The following is a 24,011-nucleotide window of genomic DNA, read 5'->3' as shown; positions in this document are numbered from 1 at the left end:
AGAATCCCTTTTCTCTATCACTGTATCTACTATATTTTTTCAGCATAGATGAGACTGTAAACTTTTGAAATAAAGGCTATCTAAGGTCAGAGCATAGAACTCAGTAAATATTTGATAAAAGAATGAATGACTCTTGATCTTAATTTACTCCTTTGGGCCCTACTCCTATGTTTTCAGAAAGCTCACATTTGTGGAAGGCCTAATATATGCCAGGAGCATTTTATAGAAATCATCTCATTTAATCCTCTTAAGAACTTTATGGGTAGGTATTAATATACCAGCTCTGTGACCCTGGGCAAATTACTTAACTGCTCTGTGCCTGTTTCCTCATTCATAAAATGAGGATGATGATAGTATCTATCTAATAAGGCTGTTATGAAATTACATGTCAAGTAATCAATACTTACAGTAGTGCCTGGAACATAATAACAAGAAATGTAAGCTGTTATAATTGTCATTATTGTCCTAATCCAGGATCACTCATCTAGCAAGTAGTGGGGCCAGGATCCAAGCTCAGGTCTGTCAGGTTCCTTAATCTGTGATGCTTCCATTACAAGATGCAGAGTGAATAATAGTTGGCCATAAGCTGGATAATCAGTCATATGGTCTTTTTGTTTCCAGAGGACTTAACATGTTTTAACCCAGATAAAAGTCACACCTGAGAGCTTGAATGAAATCTTTAATTCCTCCTCAAATTCAAGAGACAGGCCACATATTGTGAAACCAGTTTGTGTCTGGATTAGGAGTCAGATCTTCATTTTGATCCCAGCTTTTGTCATTAACCAGCTCTGTGAGACCTTATCAAGACTTTTAGCACTCAGCCAATTTTAAAATACTCAAATGCCAGAATTCTTTATGTAAAGAGTTGCTTAGAATCATCCACCATATGAGATTTACAGTAAATTTACTGGAAAATATAGATTCTATATAGTTCTGTTCAATAATTCTAAATCTAATCCAAGAGGTTTTTAAATTTCTCTTCTTTATTTTATTTTTTATTTTTTTTATTTTTATTTTTTTTTGCTGTATGCGGGCCTCTCACTGTTGTGGCCTCTCCCGTTGCGGAGCACAGGCTCCGGACGCGCAGGCCCAACGGCCATGGCTCACGGGCCCAACCGCTCCGCGGCATGTGGGATCTTCCCAGACCGGGGCACGAACCCGTGTCCCCTGCATCGGCAGGCGGACTCTCAACCACTGCGCCACCAGGGAAGCCCTCTTCTTTATTCATGATTGACTTCTGCTGTAATTTGGAATATATTCAATATTTTATGTCTTGAAATATACTTGTATGTGATTGGGTGAAAATAATATCCTTAACACTTAAATTACTTATATTTAGTAATTGTTAAATGAAATTCTCAAACTGACATGCCTTACTTAACCTTCCTTGTTTTTTAGGATATTGAAAAAATTTTCAGTAACATTTTAGATATACATGAATTGACCGTGAAACTTTTAGGTTTAATTGAAGACACAGTTGAAATGACTGATGAAAGTAGCCCTCATCCCTTAGCTGGAAGCTGTTTTGAAGATTTGGCAGAGGCAAGTTTACAAAACTGTTTTCTCATTAAAGCCCTAAGTGCTGTATTAAGATATTTAGTAAGATATTATTTGTGAAAATTAGAAGACACTGCTGGCTGCTATAAAAAATACTTACGATTTAACCAATAGCAAACTAAAATTACATTGTCTGACACTTTATAGTGTAATTATGATAATATAGCAAAAGTTGATAGACTAGTAATGTTTAAGATTTTTTTTTAATGGCAGGTGCATTTAAGGTGAAAGAAAAGAAATTTTATTGACCATAGCTGTTTAGCTTTTGTGGATTTTAGTCTTAATTTCCAAAAATGAAAAAGGAAGTTTATATTTTTTTCCAAAGTGCAAATCATATTTTTGTTCTTCAAATGATTATAAAAGTAACATAGCTCATTGTAAAAATATTCAGAAAAATATAGATGAATATAATAAGACAAAAATAACTTCATTTTGCAATATCTAGAGATTAGTTATCTTTATAAGATTTATTTATCCTTATGAACATTTGTCTACATATTCATACAAACCTATGTATATTTACAAAAATAGGATCTTACTATTTTATAACCTTCTTTTTTTCACTCAATATCTTGAACATTTTTCATGCCAATAAATATACTTCAACACAGCTTTTAAAGTCTGAAAGTAACATGTTCTATGGAGACACTATATTTTAACTATTATTATTAAGCATGTAGGTTTTTTCAGTTCTTCTTGTTATTGTAAACAATACTGTAACAAACATATTTGTATAATGCCTTCATAGCCTAGTAATTATTTTAGGATGTAGTCCTAGAAATGGAATTGTGGTACTAAAGACTAGGTACATTTTTAGAACTTTGAAACATTTTGCCAAATTTACTTCCAGATAAGTTCAAGTATATGCAGGCCCTCTTTTTACCCATATCTTCACTATCCCATTAATTTTTGTTATTATCCCATTAATTTTTGCTAGTCTAGTAGGAAAAAACAATATTTCATTGTTCTTTGCTTTTGCTTTTTTTTTTTTTTTTAAACTAATGATGTTATACATCTTTTCATACTCATTGGCCATTTTTATTTATTCTGGAAAACAGGTATTAAAAGTGCTTTCTTCAGATATCATGTAAATTTCCTAGTTTTATAATCTCTTCCTAATTTTTCTGAAAATGTAAGTCACTTTAATTACATCCATTTTGTAGACAATGGAACTGATAGCGTAGAAGTACTCAGTTACTGATGCCTAACCGAGATATTCAGGCTTGCTCTTATTAGAACGTTTTTTAATATTGTGATATCTTAGCATATTAATTTGTAGTCTGGTTGCTTATTGTACTCTTAGAGATATCATGGTTCAAAAACATGTATTCAAAAATGTATTTTCTAATTTTTATTTTATTTTTGTGGTAAACATATAACAAAATTTGCCATTTTAACCATTTTAAGTGTACAGTTTAACAGCATTAATTAAATTCATAGTATTATACAACCATTACCACTATCTATTTCCAAAACTGTTTAATCACCCCAAAAAGAAATTCTACTCATTGAGTAATAACTCCCTATTCTTCCCTCCCACATAACCCCTGGTAACCTCTAATCTATTTCTGTCTCTGTGAATTTGCTGATTCTAGATATTTGATAAAGGTAGAATCATTACAATATTCTCTTGTGTCTGCTTATTTCACTTAGCATAATGTTTTCAAGGTTCATCCATGTCATAGCATGTACAGAACTCTTTCTGTGACTAAATAATGTTCCGTTGTATGTATGTACCACATTTTGTATATCCATTTATTTGTTGATGGACTCTTGTGCTTTTTCCACCTTTTTGGCTATTGTGAATAATGCTACAGTAAACACTGGCATATGAGTATCTGTTTGAGTCACTGTTTTCAGTTCCTTTGAGTATATACCTAGAAGTAGAATTGCTGGGTCATATGGTAATTCTTTGTTTGGCTTTTTGAGGAACTGCCAAACTGTTTTCCACAGGGGCTACACCATTTTGCAGTTCCCACTGGCAGTGGACAGGGTTCCAATTTCTCTGCATCCTTGCCAACACTTGTTATTTTCTGAAAAACATACTGCATTTTTAACATACAAAAATGAAACAAATCTTAGTTCTAGCTAAACATTGGGGATGTTGATTATTATAAAATAATAGGAATTTATTTCAATATAAACGGACAAAATATGGGCAGTTTCTGTTTTGTTAGTTTCCTGTATGTTAGTCTTTGCTTTCTTTTTCTAATTTTGAAAAAGTGGAGAGTGGATAAAACAGTGGGAATATCACTTTTTGTGTCCTTTGAAAATAATCCTCAGTGTAAACTCCTTTCAACCTAGATAAACCTAACTGAAATTTCAAATCCCGGCCTTATTTTACTAATAAGTACACCTTTTGTTTATCTGGGGTAAATGTGCATATGCATTTTAATAGTTTGATACTTGTGACCACAAGTCAGTGACCTAACTTAAGACCGGTAGCTTCTTGTCATCCATTGCCCAAGGTCATTACTTATATTTATTAAACATTTCCAAGTTACAGCCATAGTTATTATTTGTTCCTGAAATTAAAAGAATTCTGAAACCTAATGGAGGACTTAAATAAAAATTTGCCATTAAGTAATCTGTGCCATATTAGTAGAAAAGATGTTCTTTTAAACCTAACACATTTTCCTTTTTAAAAAAAAATAGGAACAAGCATTTGATCCTTATGAAACATTATCACAGGATATTCTTTCACCAAAATTTAATGAACATTTCAGTAAGTTGATGGCCAGACCTGCAGTGGCTCTACACTTTCAGGTAAACTTAAATTGAATGTTATTTTTAATAAAGCAACTAAAGAAATATTTCACCAGTCCTTCAAAATCTGTTAATTGTAAGCCTATTCTAGGTTGTTTTCTGTTTTCTGTCTTGAGTTCTTTCAGTTTGTCCTTAATGTGGAAATCTTTTATAGAATACCATCACAAATACTGATTGACTAGAAAAATCTGGCACATTCTGGATCTGAGATGTAGAGATGAATATGGAGAGCTATTTCAGGATCTTATTCCCTACAGGAGATAAAACCAAAATCATGCAGAGTGGAGAATATCCTCACATATATTCATACAGATTTGTCTATCAGGCCTGTCATTTAAAGGAGATAGATATATTAATGGAGAGTATGCAAGTTAATTGGTTCAGTCATGCAGTTAGATAAAATGAGAGTAAGTGGAGAGAGACAAAATTATATTTTTACGCTCTCAACACTTAATGAAGGTAACATTGGCATTGATGATCCTTGACTACTACTTCCTGCATTTAGACTGGCTCTTCTCCCTTAGCATATGAATATGGTCAAATCTTTATTGTCCTAAAACAGGCGAATAAATAAACAAATCTTTGTCACTCTACCTCGTCCCCTTTTTGTTTTTTCCATTTGTAGCCAGTTGTCTTCATATTACTTTTTATCATTCTCCATCAAACTGCTACCATCTGTGTTCTAATCAGGATGTAACTCTAAAAACTGCCCTTGATAGTGAACTTAACCACCAAATGCTGTGGATATTTTGATTTCATATTTATGTCTGTAGTATTTATTAGTACCCCTGTTGTCCTTTTTGACTCCTATGATACTACTTACATCTAATTTTCATCTTCTCTGGTTTCTTCTCAGTCTCCTTAGTAGTAGGTGTTACCCAACTTCTGTTAGCAGCCCCTGCTGTTCTGTTCCTCTGTGCTATCCTTGGGTGACTTTATCCATGCCCTTTGCTTTCACCTATATGCTGGTGACTTCCTATTTGTATTCTCAAGTCATAACTTTCTTTTGAACAGTGGATGTATGTGTGTGTATGTATATACTTTCGTATAACCAGCTGACCTTTGAGCTAATTCATTTGAATATCCCACGAGGACTGCACATATAAATGTTCAAAACTGAGCTAACCTGCCTCCCTCCTTTACTGTGAATTCCCATTATTATCATCTTCTACTTCTACTCTACTCAAAAACTTGTCAACTTGGAATAAAAGTTACACTTAATTCTCAAAATTTACTTAACTGAAGGAATAATTCTTTAAGTTGAATCTTATATATTCATATAAACCATGAAGTAGGCATTAAATGGGAAAATCTGCTTATAAAATCTTTGCATACTCATCAAAAGCACTCACAACATTTTTTGTTTTATTCTTACTTTATTAGAATTCTTACTATGGGATTTGAATGGGATTTGAAATTTGAGTTTAAGACCCAATTATTTAAGCTGTTGTCCCAGATATTCAGTAAAATTCAGAGTTAGATATAAAACCCCTTTTCAGGCCAAACTCACTTGTACTGTATTAACTTAAAACAGATTCTTCATTTGTAAAATGAGAAAGTAATGTAGGGCTTCCCTGGTGGCGCAGTGGTTGAGAGTCCGCCTGCCGATGCAGGGGACACGGGTTCGTGCCCCGGTCTGGGAAGATCCCACATGCCGCGGATCGGCTGGGCCGTTGAGCCTGCGCGTCTGGAGCCTGTGCTCCGCAACGGGAGAGGCCACAACAGTGAGAGGCCCACATACCGCAAAAAAAAAAAAAAAAAAAAAAAAAAAAAAAAAAAAAAAATGAGAAAGTAATGTTTTTTCAAAAAACTTTAATAAAAGTTTTTTATTAAAAAAACACAACAAAACTTCTTTAGAAGATGTAGGCACACTTTAAGAATATGAGCTTTGGAGTCAGAGCTTCTGGCTTTGAACCAATTAATAGTTGTCTTACCCTGATAAGTCACTTAATCTCTGAGAATCAGTTTGCTCATTTGTAAAATGATGATGATAATGTATACCTCTTACAGTTATGAAAATTAAACAGGAATACACTAAGCACATTTGGCACATGTTAAGCAGTCAGACATTAGCTTGTGTTGTTTTTAGAGGACTTCTTACACTATAAACACATTGCATTAATATTTTAGAATGCACTTTAGTAGCCATTTCAGTGCTAATTAACAATACAAATGATTTTTGTAGGCTAATTTTAAAGTTTCATCTTGGTTCCACTTAAAGCACTGTATATAAAATATATAAAATTATATCTAGCATAATCTGTATCAGTATCTTAAATGATAAAAGAAATTAATTTCTGCATATCCTGGTAAAAGTCTGTTGAACAAATTATAGTTTACTTGAGTTAACAATAGGTGAGAGTTATGGGAGGGTTTACCTATGAGTATATATTTTAAAAGCAGCATCTCAAACTCTTTCTTCACTTTGTATATTGCTTCTGTCTGTATTTACCTGATGAGGAGAAATACCACCTTTAAATAAGTCAGCCTTAATGACATTTAAAATCAACATGAGTAACTTTTAAATGCCTTATAAATTTTAGAAAATCATTTATTCTGCAGACTATTAGTTTTCAAAACTGGGATATACCTAACCCTAGCTATACACTAAGATTTTCCAGGCAATATAAGGGTACAGATATCTTTAAGGGAATTAGTTCCTAGTCTAACCTTGTTTGTGTTGTTGCATTCTCTTCCAATTTTTCTTACACATACTTCCATTATGCATTGATCCGAGGTGTAAAAAACTCCAGGGTACCAGCCAGGGAAAGGAAAAAAAAAAAAGGGATTGCTCCTGAAGGAGAGTTTATTGAGTGCAAAGCAAAAAGGGTTCCAAAAGCAGCAGATGGGGTGATTGTGTTAAAAACTCTCGGTAGCTGAAATGTCATATCTACCTTTGTCTTGTCATGTCTATCTAAAAATTAAGAAATGAGAAGGTTGTAACAAGGGTGAATATTACCTTTTTTAAAAAGTTCATCATTCATTGGACATTGTGATAAAGGAGAGGTGAGGCTTGTAAAGTTCTCATACCTGCATGTTTTATGTTAGAAACAGTTAGAGGTTCTTCCAGATGCTTGCTGTACGTAAGACTGTGACATTAACATGTGTATTTCAAGTTAAGAATGAAGTCAGACTTGTTGCAGAAATTTAGTCTGATCTGGCTATTTATTTTGACAGTGAAGATTGGCTTTATCAATTAAGTTATATAACAGACATTTTTCATAAATTAAATGAGCTAAATCTGAAATTTATTTGATCATTGTTTGGTGAAATATATTTAAATCACATCTACAATGTACCACATCCCCCAAAACACATTCTTTTTAACTACTTAAAACATTTTTAATAAAATTGACATAAAAATGTGTGAGACAATACATAGCTTTTCAGCATTCCTTTAGGGTATGTGGAAGCCAAAACTTTTGAAGAAAAGCTGAGAAGAATGATATTGTTAAAGTTATTTTAGCCATGAAAGATGAAATGTATATATTTAATTATCTGATAACTTAAAGGAGGAAAAAACTTGATTTATAGCACTTCAATTTCAATATAGAACATTCTTCCTATTATAGTTTTGTTAGTCTGTATCTTGTATTCTTTTTTTTGGGCGGGGGCGGGGCACACCACGCAGCTCGTGGGTTCTTAGTTCCCCCACCAGGGATTGAACCCGGGGCTCCGGCAGTTAAAGTTCCGAGTCCTAACCACTGGACCTCCAGGGAATTCGCTGTAACTTGTATTCTTAAAATCTGCTTCTGTTAGGCACTGCTGTTACATAACCTTGATATCACAGATATACTGTTTTTTGTCTTTTTGCTTTGCAGTCCATTGCTGATGGTTTTAAAGAGGCAGTTCGTTATGTCCTTCCACGCCTTATGCTGGTGCCAGTATATCATTGTTGGCACTATTTTGAATTATTAAAGGTAAGATGAAAGCTTCCTGAGGCAAAAAAATACTTGCACCTTTGAGGCTTAAAAGCTTTTTTTAAATCTAATGTTATTTTCCATACTTTTTATTCATAAAAGTAAAGTATCTTAAATGTCTTCCTTCCTTCCACAGACCATAGAGAAACGCCTATATTTTTTATCTTCATATCATTTCCAAGTGGTAGATAGAGGAAAATGTATCTTTATCATCTGATAATATAAATTCTCAAAGTAATAACATTATTAAAAAGTTGACTTTTTAAAAATTATATTTTGGAGACTCACAGCAACAATGGTTTATCTCTTATTTTATATAAGTAATTAATACCTTTTATGTATAGCATTGTTCTAAACTTCCATCTTGTTGTAACTTGTCAAGAAAAACACTTTTAAAGTTGCCACCTTTTCCGCATGCAGTATGCAGTGTAATAGCTAGAAACCAAGCAACAAATTAAAAAATAAAATTATGGTAAAACTTGAACTCTTTTTAAAGATCAGTACACATAAAAATATATTGAATTCCTAAAGTTCTAATATGTAGTATAAACTTTTTTTTTTTTTTTTTTTTGCGGTACGTGGGCCTCTCGCTGCTGCGGCCTCTCCCGTTGCGGAGCACAGGCTCCGGACGCGCAGGCTCAGCGGCCATGGCCCACGGGCCCAGCTGCTCCGCGGCATGTGGGATCCTCCCGGACCGGGGCACGAACCCGTGTCCCCTGCATCGGCAGGCAGACTCTCAACCACTGCGCCACCAGGGAAGCCCTAAACTTTGTTATGATATACTATATACATAGAGAAAAGTATAAGGACATAAACGTGTTTTATAATAAATAAATGTAATGCGTAAACACACCAGAGGTAAACCACTACCCTCACTTTAATGGTAATTACTTTTTTGCTTTTCTTTACTTTAACCACCTATGTGTATATCACTAGAAATATATGTAGCCTGTTTCTGAACTTCTTAATCAGTTGGATCAAATTATATATATTATTTTGTGTCTTTTATCTTCTTTCAAAGTTATATTTGTATGATTCATTGATGTGGTCGTATGTTGTTCTAGTTTAATTTTCTTCCATTGTTTGAATAAACCATGATTTATTTATCCTTTCCTGGTTGAACAACAGTTTTTTGCTATTACTGATAACACTTGCTATGGACATTCTTTTTATATCTCTTGGTACACATGTGCATGCATTTTGTGTCTCTAGAGTATATACTCAGGGTTGGAATTGCTTGGTCATAGGGTGTGCATATTTTCAGATTTAATAGGTGATGTCAAACAGTTTTCCAATGTGGGTTTTACAGTTTATACTCCTACCAGAATGCAGGTGATGTCTCTCTTTATGCATATTTTCATATTTTAAAATTTCTGTCATATGGTGTATTTATAATGGTATATGGTGTTTTTAATTTGTATTTTCTTGATTATTAATGTGGTTGGGTATATGTTTATTGGCCTTTTCGATAACCTTTTATAGGGTTATTCAAGTCTTTTGCCATTGTAAATATCTTCTGTGACTTGTCTTTGTATTTCATATTTCTATTTGTTTTTCTTGTTGTGTATTAATTAAAACTTAGTATATTCCATATTTTTTCTAAGAGTTTAGTTTCACTGATGAGATCTATGTGTGTAGGCTTTGTACGACTAATACATTAGCAGCCCCAGGTGTATATTTAGATTCCTAAAATTTTTTAGAGAATGTTCATGTCTAATGGAAGTCCTATCATTAGTCTTAGAGTTGCCTTCTAATATTTGCCAAAATTTAAAAATCTTGGCTTGACTATAATTGAAGCTTATTTTTTTCTCCTATCTGGATGATTGGTTTTTAAAATCTCTGAGATCTGAATCTAAAATCAGACACTGACTATGATGCCCTGACTCATCCTGAGGCCACAGCTACTTTTACTACCAGTTAATTACTGGACTCCAAGTACTCTTAGCCATTGTGACTGGGACTAGTAGTTGGTCAGTTAATTAAAAATAAGGCAAAGAATCATAAAAAAGAAATATGCACATTTTATTTCAATAAATACATACACACAAAACCCTTACAAATGAACATTTATATGTATTTATAGGCTAATCTGTTGACTTGGGGTAAAACTTTTTCTTTGAGTATGAATCTTGCTTAAGTACAAAAAGTATCTTCTATGATTTCTATCTTCCATTTCTTTTAGATGGTACATAAACTTGAAGATGCTTATAAAGCAATCTGAGTGTAGATATCTTTTAAGTATTTATAATTTTTCCAAATCTCTTATGATTATCTTCCCTATACCTTTTTCTTTCTTTCTTTCTTTATTTTCTTACTAGTCATCCATTTTATGCACATCAGTGTATACATGTCAATTCCAATCGCCCAATTCATCCCACCCTCACCTCACCCACCACCACTTTCCCCCTTGGTGTCCATACATTTGTTCTCTACGTCTGTGTCTCAATTTCTGCCCTGCAAACCGGTTCATCTGTACCATTTTTCTAGGTTCCACATATATGTGTTAATATACGATATTTGTTTTTCTCTTTCTGACTTACTTCACTCTGTATGACAGTCTCTGGATGCATCCACGTCACTACAAATGACCCAATTTCGTTCCTTTTCATGGCTTAGTAATATTCCATCTTCTTTATCCATTCGTCTGTCGATGGGCATTTAGGTTGCTTCCATGACCTGGCTATTGTAAATAGCGCTGCAATGAACATTGGGGTGCGTGTGTCTTTTTGAATTATGGTTTTCTCTGGATATATGCCCAGTAGTGGGATTGCTGGGTCATACGGTAATTCTATTCTTAGTTCTTTAAGGAACTGCCATACTGTTCTCCATAGTGGCTGTATCAATTTACATTCCCACCAACAGTGCAAGAGGGTTCCCTTTTCTCCACACCCTCTCCAGTATTTGTTGTTTGTAGATTTTCTGATGATGCCCATTCTAACTGGTGTGAGGTGATACCTCATTGTAGTTTTGATTTGCATTTCTCTAATAGTGATGTTGAGCAGCTTTTCACGTGCTTCTTGGCCATCTGTATGTCTTCTATGGAGAAATGTCTATTTAGGTCTTCTGCGCATTTTTGAATTGGGTTGTTTGTTTTTTTAATATTCAGCTGCATGAGCTGTTTATATATTTTGGAGATTAATCCTTTGTCTGATGATTCATTTGCAAATATTTTCTCCCATTCTGAGGGTTGTCTTTTCATCTTGTTTATGGTTTCCTTTGCCGTGCAAAAGCTTTTAAGTTTCATTAGGTCCCATTTGTTTATTTTTGTTTTTATTTCCATTACTCTAGGAGGTGGATCAAAAAAGATCTTGCTGTGATTTATGTCAAAGAATGTTCTTCCTATGTTTTCCTCTAAGAGTTTTATAGTGCCCAGTCTTACATTTAGGTCTCTAATCCATTTTGAGTTTATTTTTGTATATGGTGTTAGGGAGTGTTCTAATTTCATTCTTCTACATGTAGCTGTCCAGTTTTCCCAGCACCACTTATTGAAGAGACTGTCTTTTCTCCATTGTATATCCTTGCCTCCTTTGTCATAGATTAGTTGACCATTTGCTTGTTTGTATTTTTTACATTTTTTTCCCTGTAATTGATTTCTAATCTCATAGCGCTGTGGTCAGAAAAGATGCTTGATATGATTTCAATTTTCTTAAATTTACTGAGGCTTGATTTGTGACCCAAGATGTGATCTATCCTGGAGAATGTTCTCTGCGCACTTGAGAAGAAAGTGTAATCTGCTGTTTTTGGATGGAATGTCCTATAAATATCAATTAAATCTATCTGGTCTATTGTGTCATTTAAAGCTTGTGTTTCCTTATTAATTTTCTGTTTGGATGATCTGTCCATTGGTGTAAGTGAGGTGTTAAAGTCCCCCACTATTATTGCATTACTGTCGATTTCCTCTTTTAGAGCTGTTAGCAGTTGCCTTATGTATTGAGGTGCTTCTATGTTGGGTGCATATATATTTATAATTGTTACATCTTCTTCTTGGATTGATCCTTGATCATTACGTAGTGTCCTTCCTAGTCTCTTGTAACATTCTTTATTTTAAAGTCTATTTAAAAAAATTTTTTTTTGTGGTACGTGGGCCTCTCACTGTTGTGGCCTCTCCTGTTGCGGAGCACAGGCTCCGGAAGTGCGGGCTCAGCGGCCATGGCTCACGGGCCCAGCCGCTCCGTGGCATGTGGGATCTTCCCGGACTGGGGCACAAACCCGTGTCCCCTGCATCGGCAGGCAGACTCTCAACCACTGCACCACCAGGGAAGCCCTAAAGTCTGTTTTATCTGATATGAGTATTGCTACTCTAGCTTTCTTTTGATTTCCATTTGCATGGAATTTCTTTTTCCATCCCCTCACTTTCAGTCTGTATGTGTGCCTAGGTCTGAAGTGGGTCTCTTGTAGACAGCATATGTACGGGTCTTGTTTATGTATCCATTCAGCCAGTCTGTGTATTTTGGTTGGAGCATTTAATCCATTTACATTTAAGGTAATTATCAATATGTATGTTCCTATTACCATTTTCTTAATTGTTCTGGGTTTGTTATTGTAGGTCTTTTCCTTCTCTTCTGTTTCCTTCCTTGTGAAGTTCCTTTAGCATTTGTTGTAAAACTTGCTTGCTGGTTCTGAATTCCTTAGCTTTTGCTTGTCTGTAAAGCTTTTGATTTCTCCATGGAATCTGAATGAGATCCTTGCTGGGTAGGGTAATCTTGGTTGTAGGTTCTTCCCTTTCATCGCTTTAAGTATATCATGCTACTGCCTTCTGGCTTGTAGAGTTTCTGCTGAGAAATCAGCTGTTAACCTTATGGTAGTTCCCCTGTGTGTTATTTGTCGTTTTTCCCTTGCTGCTTTCAATAACTTTTCTTTGTCTTCAGTTTTTGCCAGTTTGATTACTATGTGTCTTGGCGTGTTTCTCCTTGGGTTTATCCTGTGTGGGACTCTGCACTTCCTGGACTTGGGTGGCTATTTCCTTTCCCATGTTAGGGAAGTTTTTGACTATAATCTCTTCAAACATCTTCTCGGGTCCTTTCTCTTTCTCTCCTCCTTCTGGGACCCCTATAATGCGAATGTTGTTGTGTTTAATGTTGTCCCAGAGGTCCCTTAGGCTGTTTTCATTTCTTTTCATTCTTTTTTCTTTATTCTGTTCTGCAGCAGTGAATTCCACCATTTTGTCTTCCAGGTCACTTATCTGTTCTTCTGCCTCAGTTATTCTGCTATTGATTTCTTCTAGTGCATTTTTCATTTCAGTTATTGTACTGTTCATCTCTGTTTGTTTGTTCTTTAATTCTTCTAGGTCTTTGTTAAACATTTCTTGCATCTTCTTGATCTTTGCCTCCATTCTTTTTCTGAGGTCCTGGATCATCTTCACTATCATTATTCTGAATTCTTTTTCTGGATTTCATCTAGTTGTTTCTCTGGGGTTTTATCTTGTTCCTTCATCTGGTACATAGCCCCCCGCCTTTTCATTTTGTCTGTCTTTCTGTGAGTGTGGTTTTAGTTCCACAGGCTGCAGGATTGTAGTTCTTCTTGCTTCTGCTGTCTGCCCTCTGGTGGATGAGGCTATGTAAGAGGCTTGTGCAAGTTTCCTGATGGGAGGGACTGGTGGATGGTAGAGCTGGCTGTTGCTCGGGTGGGCAGAGCTCAGTAAAGCTTTAATCCACTTGACTGCTGATGGGTGGGGCTGGGTTCCCTCCCTGTTGGTTGTTTGGCCTGAGGCGACCCAACACTGGAGCCTACCTGGGCTCTTTGGTGGGGCTAATGCCAGACTCTGGGAAGGCTCACGCTAAGGAGCACTTCCCAGAACTTCTGCTGGCAGTGTCCTTGTCCCTTGGTGAGCCACAGTTGCCCGCCGCCTCTGCAGGAGACCCTACAACACTAGCAGGTAGGTCTGGTTCAGTCTCCAGTGTGGTCACTGCTCCTTCCCCTGGGTCCCGATGTACACACTACTTTGTGTGTGCCCTTCAAGAGTGGAGTCTCTGTTTACCCCAGTCCTGCCGAAGTCCTGCAATCAAATTCCGCTAGCCTTCCAAGTCTGATTCTCTAGGAATTCCTCCTCCCGTTTCCAGGCCCCCAGGTTGGGAAGCCTGATGTGTGGCTCAGAACCTTCACTCCAGTGGGTGGGCTTCTGTGGTATAAGTGTTCTCCAGTTTGTGAGTCGCCCACCCAGCAGTTACGGGATGTGATTTTATTGTGATAGCGACCCTCCTACCATCTCAGTGTGGCTTCTCCTTTGTCTTTGGATGTGGGGTATCTTTTTTGGTGAGTTCCAGTGTCTTCCTGTTGATGATTGTTCAGCAGTCAGTTGTGATTCCGGTGTTCTCGAAAGAGGGAGTGAGAGCACGTCCTTCTACTCCACCATCTTGAACCCATCTCCCTATAGCTTTTAAAAAGACTTGCTTTAAAATTATTTAATTTGAGTTTTCATATAAATATTTTTATACTCATATTTCTTTAACTTATATAATAATTAAATTACATAATAACAGCATAAGCACAAGTGTCATACATGTTTGGAAACATGTACTACTGATTCTTGGTAAGTATATGACTCAATTAGTGGGATCAGAAGGACCTTATTCTAGAGGTATTCTAGAGAGTGACCCACTTTTTTATAGCATTATTGTCCTGTGGGAATCAGTCTGTATGTTATACAGTGGGAATGATCTATAGTCAGAAATATATTCATGTGAATTGTACATTTACGGAATTTCTCACACTGTCTGTCACATTTTACTTCCAATCAGTTCAAAGTAGTATAAGTGAAGACACGTTCTTATCATTTTTCATTGCCTAGAGTGAAAAAAATAGAGATATATACATGGTTAAAGGCACTGAAAATATTGGCATTTCTTTCTCAATTTTTGAGGCTTGGGGTGAGGAGAGTGAGGGTGATGAGTGGAAAGAATACCTGCAAACATCCTCAGATGTTACCCACCTTAAAGGGCTGTGTTTAAACTTATGCTCCATATTTTATTAGGAGAGCTACACTGGAAATTTCACTTATCTTTCCTTAATTACAGTTTTCTGACATGGGCAATATTAAGGTTGCTAATTAGTCATGTTTTATGAGTTATATCAATTTCCATGTATGTACATATATTTATATATGTTAATTTATGTATGTATATTAAATTATTATATATGCATAAACAGTTATATTACACTTACAATGTTTAAACACAAAGTTTTTAGAATATAGTATGTCAGGCACTTTGGTTATATGTTAAAATATATCTCAATATGACTTAACTTACTGTTTTCCCAAGTAGAAAAGCCTTTGAAAAATGTAAGTGAATAATTGAATAGTTCCCAGAATTTAAAATTGCAGAGGAGTGTCTTGAGTGCTATATTGGGAGCGTTGGTGAATAAAGGATGCAATGGTAATGATATATGCCAAAAAAAAAAAGACAGAAGAAATACATTTAGCATCACGATGACGCTGTATACATGCGCGTACACACACACGAGAAACAAAAAGTGTTTTGAAACACTACTTAGCATTTCATGCAATATATTCATGTACTATATTCTGTTCTATTCTGTTTCTTTTTAAAAAAAAAGATTCGTTCATGTCATAATTCAATAGATTATGACATGCATTTTGAAAAACACAAAATGAGGACTAATTCTAGACAGAAGCAAAGAGGATTATCACATGGTCAGATTAGAAACTACTTTTTACTTTTATATCTGTTCTGACTGATACTGTTCCTTTTAATAACATTTTGTTTTTAATTGTGGTAAAGCATAATGTGAAATTTACCATCTTAACAATTTTAAGTGTACGGTTCAGTAGAGTTAAGTATATTGCTATACAGCCAGTGTTGGACACTTGGGCTGCTTCTACTTTTTGGCTTATGTAAATAATACTGCTACAGATATCGGTGAACAAATATGTCCTCGAGACTCTGCTTTCAGTTCTTTTGGATATATACCCAGAAGTGGAATTGCTGGAGCACAGGGTAATTCTATTTTTAATTTTTTTTTTTTTTTTTTTGCACGGTACACGGGCCTCTCACTGTTGTGGCCTCTCCCGTTGCGGAGCACAGGCTCCAGACACGCAGGCTCAGAGCGGCCATGGCCCACGGGCCCAGCTGCTCCGCGGCATGTGGGATCTTCCCGGACCGGGGCATGAACCCGTGTCCCCTGCATCGGCAGGCGGACTCTCAACCACTGTGCCACCAGGGAAGCCCCTATTTTTAATTTTTTGAGGAAGCACTGTACAGTATTTCATAGCAGCTTTATACCATTTTATATTCCCACCAACAGCACACACGCATTCCAATTTCTCCATATCCTTGCCAGCACTTGTTATTTTCAGTATTTTTGATTTTTGATAGTAGCCATCCTAATGGATGTGAGGTGGTAGCTCATTGTGGTTTTGACTTGCATTTCCCTATTAGTGAAGGTGAGCATCTTTTCATTTGCTTGTTGGCCATTCGTATATCTTCTTTGGAGTAATGTCTATTCAAGTCCTTTGCCCATTTTTAATTTGGGTTGTTTGTATTTTTGTGGTTGTATTATAGGAGTTCTTTATATATTCTGAATATTAGTACCTTATCAGATCTGTCATTTGTAAATACTCGCTCATTCTGTTGATTGCCTTTTTGTGATACTGTTTGGGCTCAAGTACTCATGCAAAGGAAATTTCATTTCATGTTGAACTTACTTTGGGATGAGAACCTATAAAAGAAGGCTCGACCAGTGTGACTTAAGGCTATCATATTCTTTTGGGAATAGAAAACGCAGTCCTGGAGCAGTTTTAAGCCAGTTTTAATTTGAAATATCTGCCCCAGTCATATACCAAGGGAGATTTATTTGTGGACGTAGTATTTAAATATTATTTGAGTTTTATTTCCCAGAATCAGAGTTTATGATAAGCAAGATAGAAAAACAACCACATAATGAGAAATTAGAGGATATCATATATAGTTTTCCTGAAATTATTTTATAGTATGTTGTCAGATTATTATTATTTTTTTAAATCCTTATTTATTTGTTTGCTTGTTTATTTATTTATTTTTGGCTGTGTTGGGTCTTCGTTGCTGTGCGCGGGCTTTCCTTAGATGCGGCGAGTGGGGGCTACTCTTCGTTGCGGTGCGTGGCCTTCTCATTGCGGTCACTTCTCTTGTTGTGGAGCAACAGCTCTAAGCGCGCAGGCTTCGGTAGTTGTGGCTCATGGGCTTAGTTGCTCCACAGCATGTGGGATCTTCTGGACCAGGGCGCAAACCCAGCGGATTCTTAACCACTGCACCACCAGAGAAGTGCTAGATTATTATTATTTATAGCAATACTTTAAAGTTCATTTTATGGGTAATATGTTTCTTTTTTTGGCCTTTTCCAATTTGAGCCCCTTTCCAATGAAAGCCCCTCTACTTTCATTTTATTTATTTTTCTCAGATAAGTTTTAGATTTTTTCCTTAATATATATTTCAATCCTTATGTAAGAGGAAAAAGAAATAACAAATTCATTTCCTGATTTATACGTATCTTTATAATATACTTATTATATTCTAAGAAAAAAATCTGTGTTTATCCTTCTGTTACTAAGAACATACTGACTCTCACTTAGGAATTGATTTATTCAAAGCTAAGTAACATTCTTTTATTCTCTAACTCAGGTCATTCTCTGGCAATTTAGTAATGGAAAGAATAAAAATTCTCCTCTCAAGAGAACTTAATCCATCTTAATTTAGTTTAAAGCTTAACAGGAAGACCTATTATTAATGACTTCAGTGAGGTTCATTGGGAAAAGTAAGCCAATATTTCAGTGAGACAATTGAAATTGCTTCTTTAGTAATACTTTTTTTTAACCTGTTACTTTGAAAAACATAGAAAAAAAGTTACAAAAATGGTATAGTGAATTCCCTTCATCTAAATTTGCTAATTGTTAACATTATGTAACAATTACTCTGTCAGTTTCTTTGCATTCCTGTGTGTGTGTATGTGTGTAAATGTATTTATAACATCAAGAACTTGAGATAATGTCTATTGAAAGAAATGTTCTGACTCTTGAAAAAAACGATGAGGAATATTTTACTGCATAATATTTACTCTTTCAGTACTGAAACATCACTCAAGGACATCTAAAGGAAGATAATACACATTTTAAAAGATCACATAAAGAAAAGTGATAGGTTTTAATGAGCTGAATTTCCCACCAAATTACTAAAATTCTATTTTTATGAAAATCTAGAGAGAAGTTTATTACTATCAAAAGAGAATTGATCACATATATTATTTCACATCTAAACTGAATTCCCAGCATAATGAATTCGAGACAAATTCATAATTTATTACAGTTTCCCTTGTTTTAGGCACACATGTCTATAACAGATACAGCATTTTATAGAAATTCAAGAGAAGCATGGTAAGTATTTCAGTGAAGTCTCATAAGAGTTAAGAAAAAACTTACGTGAAGTGCAGGGTACACATATACACAACTAAGGAGAATAATGATTATCAGGTAAGCACGGAATATATTCTTCAGTCAAATTCATAAGGTACTACACATTAATGAAAGATCACTTCCACTTTATTACTTAGTTTAAGCATATATTGTAAGGACATTTATTCTCTTTGACCTCTTTTCCAAAGCACACTTCCTTCATTTTATTTCTTAAACTGTGTAATTACCCAGTTTGTTTTTAAGATAGAGGGGATCCCCTTTAACTCGCGTTCACCAGATTTTGTCATAGTTCAGTATTTTGCATAATTGTGTTTTGTGTCATTGGAGAGAGGCGGTGTAGTAGTATGGCAAAAAGCCTGGACCCTGGAGTCAAAGTTCCTGGGTTTGAATATAGACTGCCACTCATCTTGTGTGTCTCAGTTTCTTCATCTGTGACATGTGTATAATAATAGTACCTATCTTACAGAGTTGTAACAGACACTATATAAGCTAATGCATAAAAGAGCATGCACAGAATAAGAGCTTAATAAATGTTCATTGTCGTTATTTGTCTGAACACTTAACAAAATTATAAGTACTTATACAACAGTCACTCTTTCTGATTACCCTATTGGGTACCTACCATGTGTGGGTACTGTACTAAAAATGAATAAAATATATCCCCAAGCTTTAAGGAGTTCATGGTTTAGTAAAGAAGATGAACATCAGACAAATAATTACAATATAATAAGTGCCTAATAGAAGTAGTTCTGTGGGATTACTGCGTCAGGAGTAACTAACCTCTGTCTAGGAAAGTTAGAAAAAAATTTATATGAGTGTTGGGTATGCAGAGGTTTATCCTACTGTTCTGGTGTGTTGGTGTTATTTAATTGGGGGAGCCATAAAAGGCAAATGCTGAGGAACTACTACAGATTAAAAGAGACAGTAGAAACATGATAGCTAAGTACACACTGACTGGATCCTGTATTGGGGGAAATTGCACTAAAGGACAGGATTGGGACATTAACTAAATTGGATATGCACTGTAAATTAGATTACAGAACATTACTAATGTTAAATTTCCTGAAGTTGATCACTATACTGTAAAAGAATTTCTGTTCTAAGACACATTGCTGAAATATCAAAGGAGTAAAGGGGAATAACACTATTTGAGAGTAGTTTGTGATATATTTGAATTTTCCTGATATTTCAAAAACAATCTCAGAACCATTTAGCAATGGTTCACCTTCCTCAGCAAGGAACTGAGAGGACTGTATCACAAACTACTCTCAGATAGTTCGGGGGGAAAATGCACATACACTCACACACAGAATGATGAAGCCTATGTGGCAAAGTGTTTAAAAACTGGTGACCCAGGGCTTCTCTGGTGGTGCAGTGGTTAAGAATCTGCCTGCCAATGCAGGGGACATGAGTTTGAGCCCTGGTCCTGGAAGATCCCACATGCTGTGGAGCAACTAAGCCCATGCGCCACAACTACTGAGCCTGCGCTCTAGAGCCCGCGAGCCACAACTACTGAGCCCACGAGGTGCAACTACTGAAGCCTGCGTGCCTAGAGCCTGTGCTCCTCAACAAGAGAAGCCACCACAATGAAAAGCCCGCACACTGCAAGGAAGAGTAGCCCCCGCTGGCCGCAACTAGAGAAAGCCCATGTGCAGCAAAGAAGACCCAACGCAGCCAAAAATAAATAAATAAAATAACTTTATTAAAAAACCAAAAACTGGTGACTTGAGTATACAGCAGTTGTATTACTTTTATAGCTTTTCTACAAATTTTATATTATTTCAAAAGAGAAAACTTAAGGGGGGAGAAAAAAGGAAAGAGCTTCATAGGGAGGAGGCACTTGAACTGTATCATAGAGGCTGAATTCACCAGGTAGTTAAGGAGGAGCAGAGGCAGATAGGTAGAAAGCCATAGCAGTGTGAAAGAGCATGACTTAACTTGCAAGGCAGTTCAGTGTGGTAATTTGTCACTGTAAGAACACATTCTCTCAAACATCTATAGAGAATTAGCTTGGATATTCATTAATCTGATGTTTGTTGAATCTCACTGCCAAAAATTCAAGAAACATTTAGCAAATTATTGGACTACATTTATGCCAAAGAAAGCCATTGTTTTGTATACTTGTATCACCAAGAAATCATCCTGAAGTTTTTTTCTCTTTGACAGCCTGTAATTCTTCATGGATATTTAGAAATGACAAGGCCATTTATGTGGAAGAGTTTGAGCAGCCTTAAGACCAAGTAGACAGTAGAAATTTAATATCCTCATACACCTAAATTGAAAAGCAGTTCTCATTTTGGTAGAATCTCATTATTAGTGATAATTTAGAAATTTGGATCAACAAAAGCAATAAGAATAAAACTATAATTAAGCATTTTATATCATCAGTGTCAGTATTTACTAGGGAAGTATTTTAGAGTGGAGCTGAAAAGAATCTTTTTGTAAGAAATCTTTGAAAGAGCAAAATAAGTGATTTGGTAGTAATTTTCACCTTTAGAAGTCAGGATGATCGAGTACAGATCATTTTTCAAACTTCCTATGTTTTTTTGTGTCTTTTTCCTTTTAAATTTTCTGTTTCTTAAATCTAGAGGATGAAGGTTTTATTTCTGATGATAGTCACTTAAATTATTTATATTGCAGATCTTTGATAGCAAGACTTCTATATGTATCTTAAAAAATATCAGATGGCTCTGTGCTCTATATAGAGAATAATTTTTTTTTAGAGAATAATTTCTAGACATATAAATGAAAGTTAATGGACGTGGTACTTAAACAGTATCCATTCAGTTCCTTGCTGAGGAAAGGGAACCATTGCTGAATGGTTTTCAGATTGTTCTTGGAATATAAGGAAAATTTGTCATAAAATTTCTAGTGAGGTAGTTTAAGATCATGAAATACACTTAAATTTTTAAAAATTTTCTGAAGCAATTGTAATTTTTCCATATTCTCACATAATTTTTCCATATTCTCATGTATTCTCACATAAATTTATATCTACATAATCTCTGTATAATGCTCCATTTTGAATTCTTCTGTCAAACAAATTAAAACACTGGCGCTGGGGCTTCCCTGGCACAGGGAAGAGAGGCGCAATTGTTGAGAGTCCGCCTGCCGAGGTAGGGGACACGGGTTCGTGCCCCGGTCCGGGAAGATCCCACATGCCGCGGAGCGGCTAGGCCCATGAGCCATGGTCGCTGAGCCTGCGCGTCCGGAGCCTGTGCTCCGCAACGGGAGAGGCCACAACAGTGAGAGGCCCGCGTACCGCTAAAAAACAAAACAAAACAAAAAAAACACTGGCGCATCATCCAATCTGAATTATTTATTATAAGATGAATTTTCTTCCATTTTGAGACTGAGCTATGGGAGAAGTTTTTGGTTAAATGAAATAAAGCCAGAGTTGTTAGGATTAATAACGCAATTTGTAATTATAAATCTTATTTCTAAGATTAGTAAGATAGGATATTAACTTTCATGGTTTCTTGATATTTACTAGAATAGTTGAATTTTACGATGTAAAAAATATCAGTTGAATCTTTGTGTGATGCTGTTTGTAGGAAAGTTTATGATAGATTGAACTGCTAAAGTTAGCATACTTGATTGTGTTGTATAACAAAGATATGCAAGCTTTTAGAAATCTCTAAAACTTAAGAATTTAGTCATTAGAGAATATGAAGTAATCCGTGTTTATCTTTTCTCAGATCATAGTTACTCATAAATAAAAGTAACTTGTAACTTTCATGCTTTGCATATTTTAAACTATTTTGATATATCTGCAAAATATCCAAATAGTTATCACAGTTGCTTTTTTTTTTTTCTGAGTGCAATGGTAGTAATATCTGTGTTGTATTTATATATGTAGAAAGAGGGCTGGTTTGAAGGATCAGGAGGTATACATAATTATTTAAAATTATAGTTGTTTTTATTAAGTGTATTTAAAATTCTTTTGAGAGTTCGTAATATTTTGTTGCTGCTTCCTCTAATTATGAGAAAGGGAAAGAATTGACCAATGCAGGTTTAATTTTTCTTTTTGGTTTTTCTTAGCAATTGAAAGCATGTAGTGAAGAGCATGAAGACAGAGAATGTTTGAACCAAGCTATTACTGCTCTCATGAATCTCCAAGGTAGTATGGACCGAATTTACAAGCAGTATTCACCTAGACGCCGACCTGGGTAATTCCAAACTGTTGAAAATATGAATGCTTATGGAATACTTCTCTTACGTCTGATGTCTGGTTTTCTAAAGAAGTGTTACTTACAGTGATAGTTGTATTCTTGAAAGTTATAGTTTTGTTTTACATTTTTCTTTTGTCCTTTAGTCTTTTAAAATTGGCATTGTCATATTGTTAAGATATATTTAATAAAATTTTTAAAAGATATATTAAATAATTTTTGTATCATTTATGTAAGAAATTTAGTGTTACTTTCATTTTAATTCTTATAGCATTAAGAATGATGTATAGAGCCTCTACTATTTCTCTTTCACAATAATGAAATTGAGGCATGTATTATTTAGTGGCAAAGTTAGAAGAGAGTAAATGCTGTGTGCAAAATCTAGTGTTTAGTTATTTAATATTTTTGTCACTTGATTTGAGGTAGTTCATACCTAAGGCAATTAAGGTTGATTAACCATTGAATAAGCTAAATTTATCTGGGTTTTTTGTTGTTGTTGCTGTTTTTTTAGGGATCCTGTTTGCCCTTTTTATAATCGTCAATTAAGAAGCAAGCACCTGGCTATTAAAAAAATGAATGAAATTCAGAAAAACATAGATGGATGGGAAGGCAAAGATATTGGACAGTGTTGTAATGAATTTATTATGGAAGGCCCATTGACAAGAATTGGTGCTAAACACGAACGGCATATTTTTCTCTTTGATGGCTTAATGATTAGCTGCAAACCCAATCATAGCCAGTCACGCCTTCCAGGATACAGTAGTGCAGAATACAGGTTAAAAGAAAAATTTGTCATGAGGAAAATACAAATATGTGATAAAGAAGATACTTGTGAGTGCAAACATGCTTTTGAATTAGTATCCAAAGATGAAAACAGCATAATATTTGCTGCTAAGTCTGCTGAAGAGAAAAATAATTGGATGGCAGCACTTATTTCCCTTCATTATCGTAGTACTCTAGATCGAATGCTAGATTCAGTATTACTGAAGGAAGAAAATGAACAACCACTTAGGTTACCGAGTCCTGAAGTGTATCGTTTTGTGGTAAAAGACTCTGAGGAAAACATTGTTTTTGAAGACAACTTGCAAAGTAGAAGTGGAATCCCCATTATTAAAGGAGGAACTGTGGTGAAATTAATTGAAAGGTTAACATATCACATGTATGCAGGTATGTAAGGAAGGAACCCCTCCAAAATAT

At 35.2% G+C, this 24,011-nt stretch overlaps 1 protein-coding gene across 1 annotated transcript in view; it reads left to right on the top strand.

Annotated features, from left to right (window-relative positions):
- The window catches only part of SOS2 (SOS Ras/Rho guanine nucleotide exchange factor 2), a 102,454-nt gene that overhangs the window by 43,974 nt on the left and 34,469 nt on the right, over nt 1-24,011 (top strand). Inside the window, exons 6-10 of the mRNA XM_081227239.1 lie at nt 1,399-1,542; nt 4,213-4,323; nt 8,145-8,243; nt 22,687-22,814; nt 23,326-23,981. Coding sequence (XP_081083365.1) covers nt 1,399-1,542; nt 4,213-4,323; nt 8,145-8,243; nt 22,687-22,814; nt 23,326-23,981 — 1,138 coding nt within the window. The remainder of the gene's footprint in view (nt 1-1,398; nt 1,543-4,212; nt 4,324-8,144; nt 8,244-22,686; nt 22,815-23,325; nt 23,982-24,011) is intronic.

This window comes from Mesoplodon bidens (genome assembly GCF_964165515.1).
Source record: "Mesoplodon bidens genome assembly, chromosome: 3".
In the NCBI taxonomy this organism is placed as follows: Eukaryota; Metazoa; Chordata; class Mammalia; order Artiodactyla; family Ziphiidae; genus Mesoplodon; species Mesoplodon bidens.
This window is presented reverse-complemented; position numbering and strand designations above follow the sequence as displayed.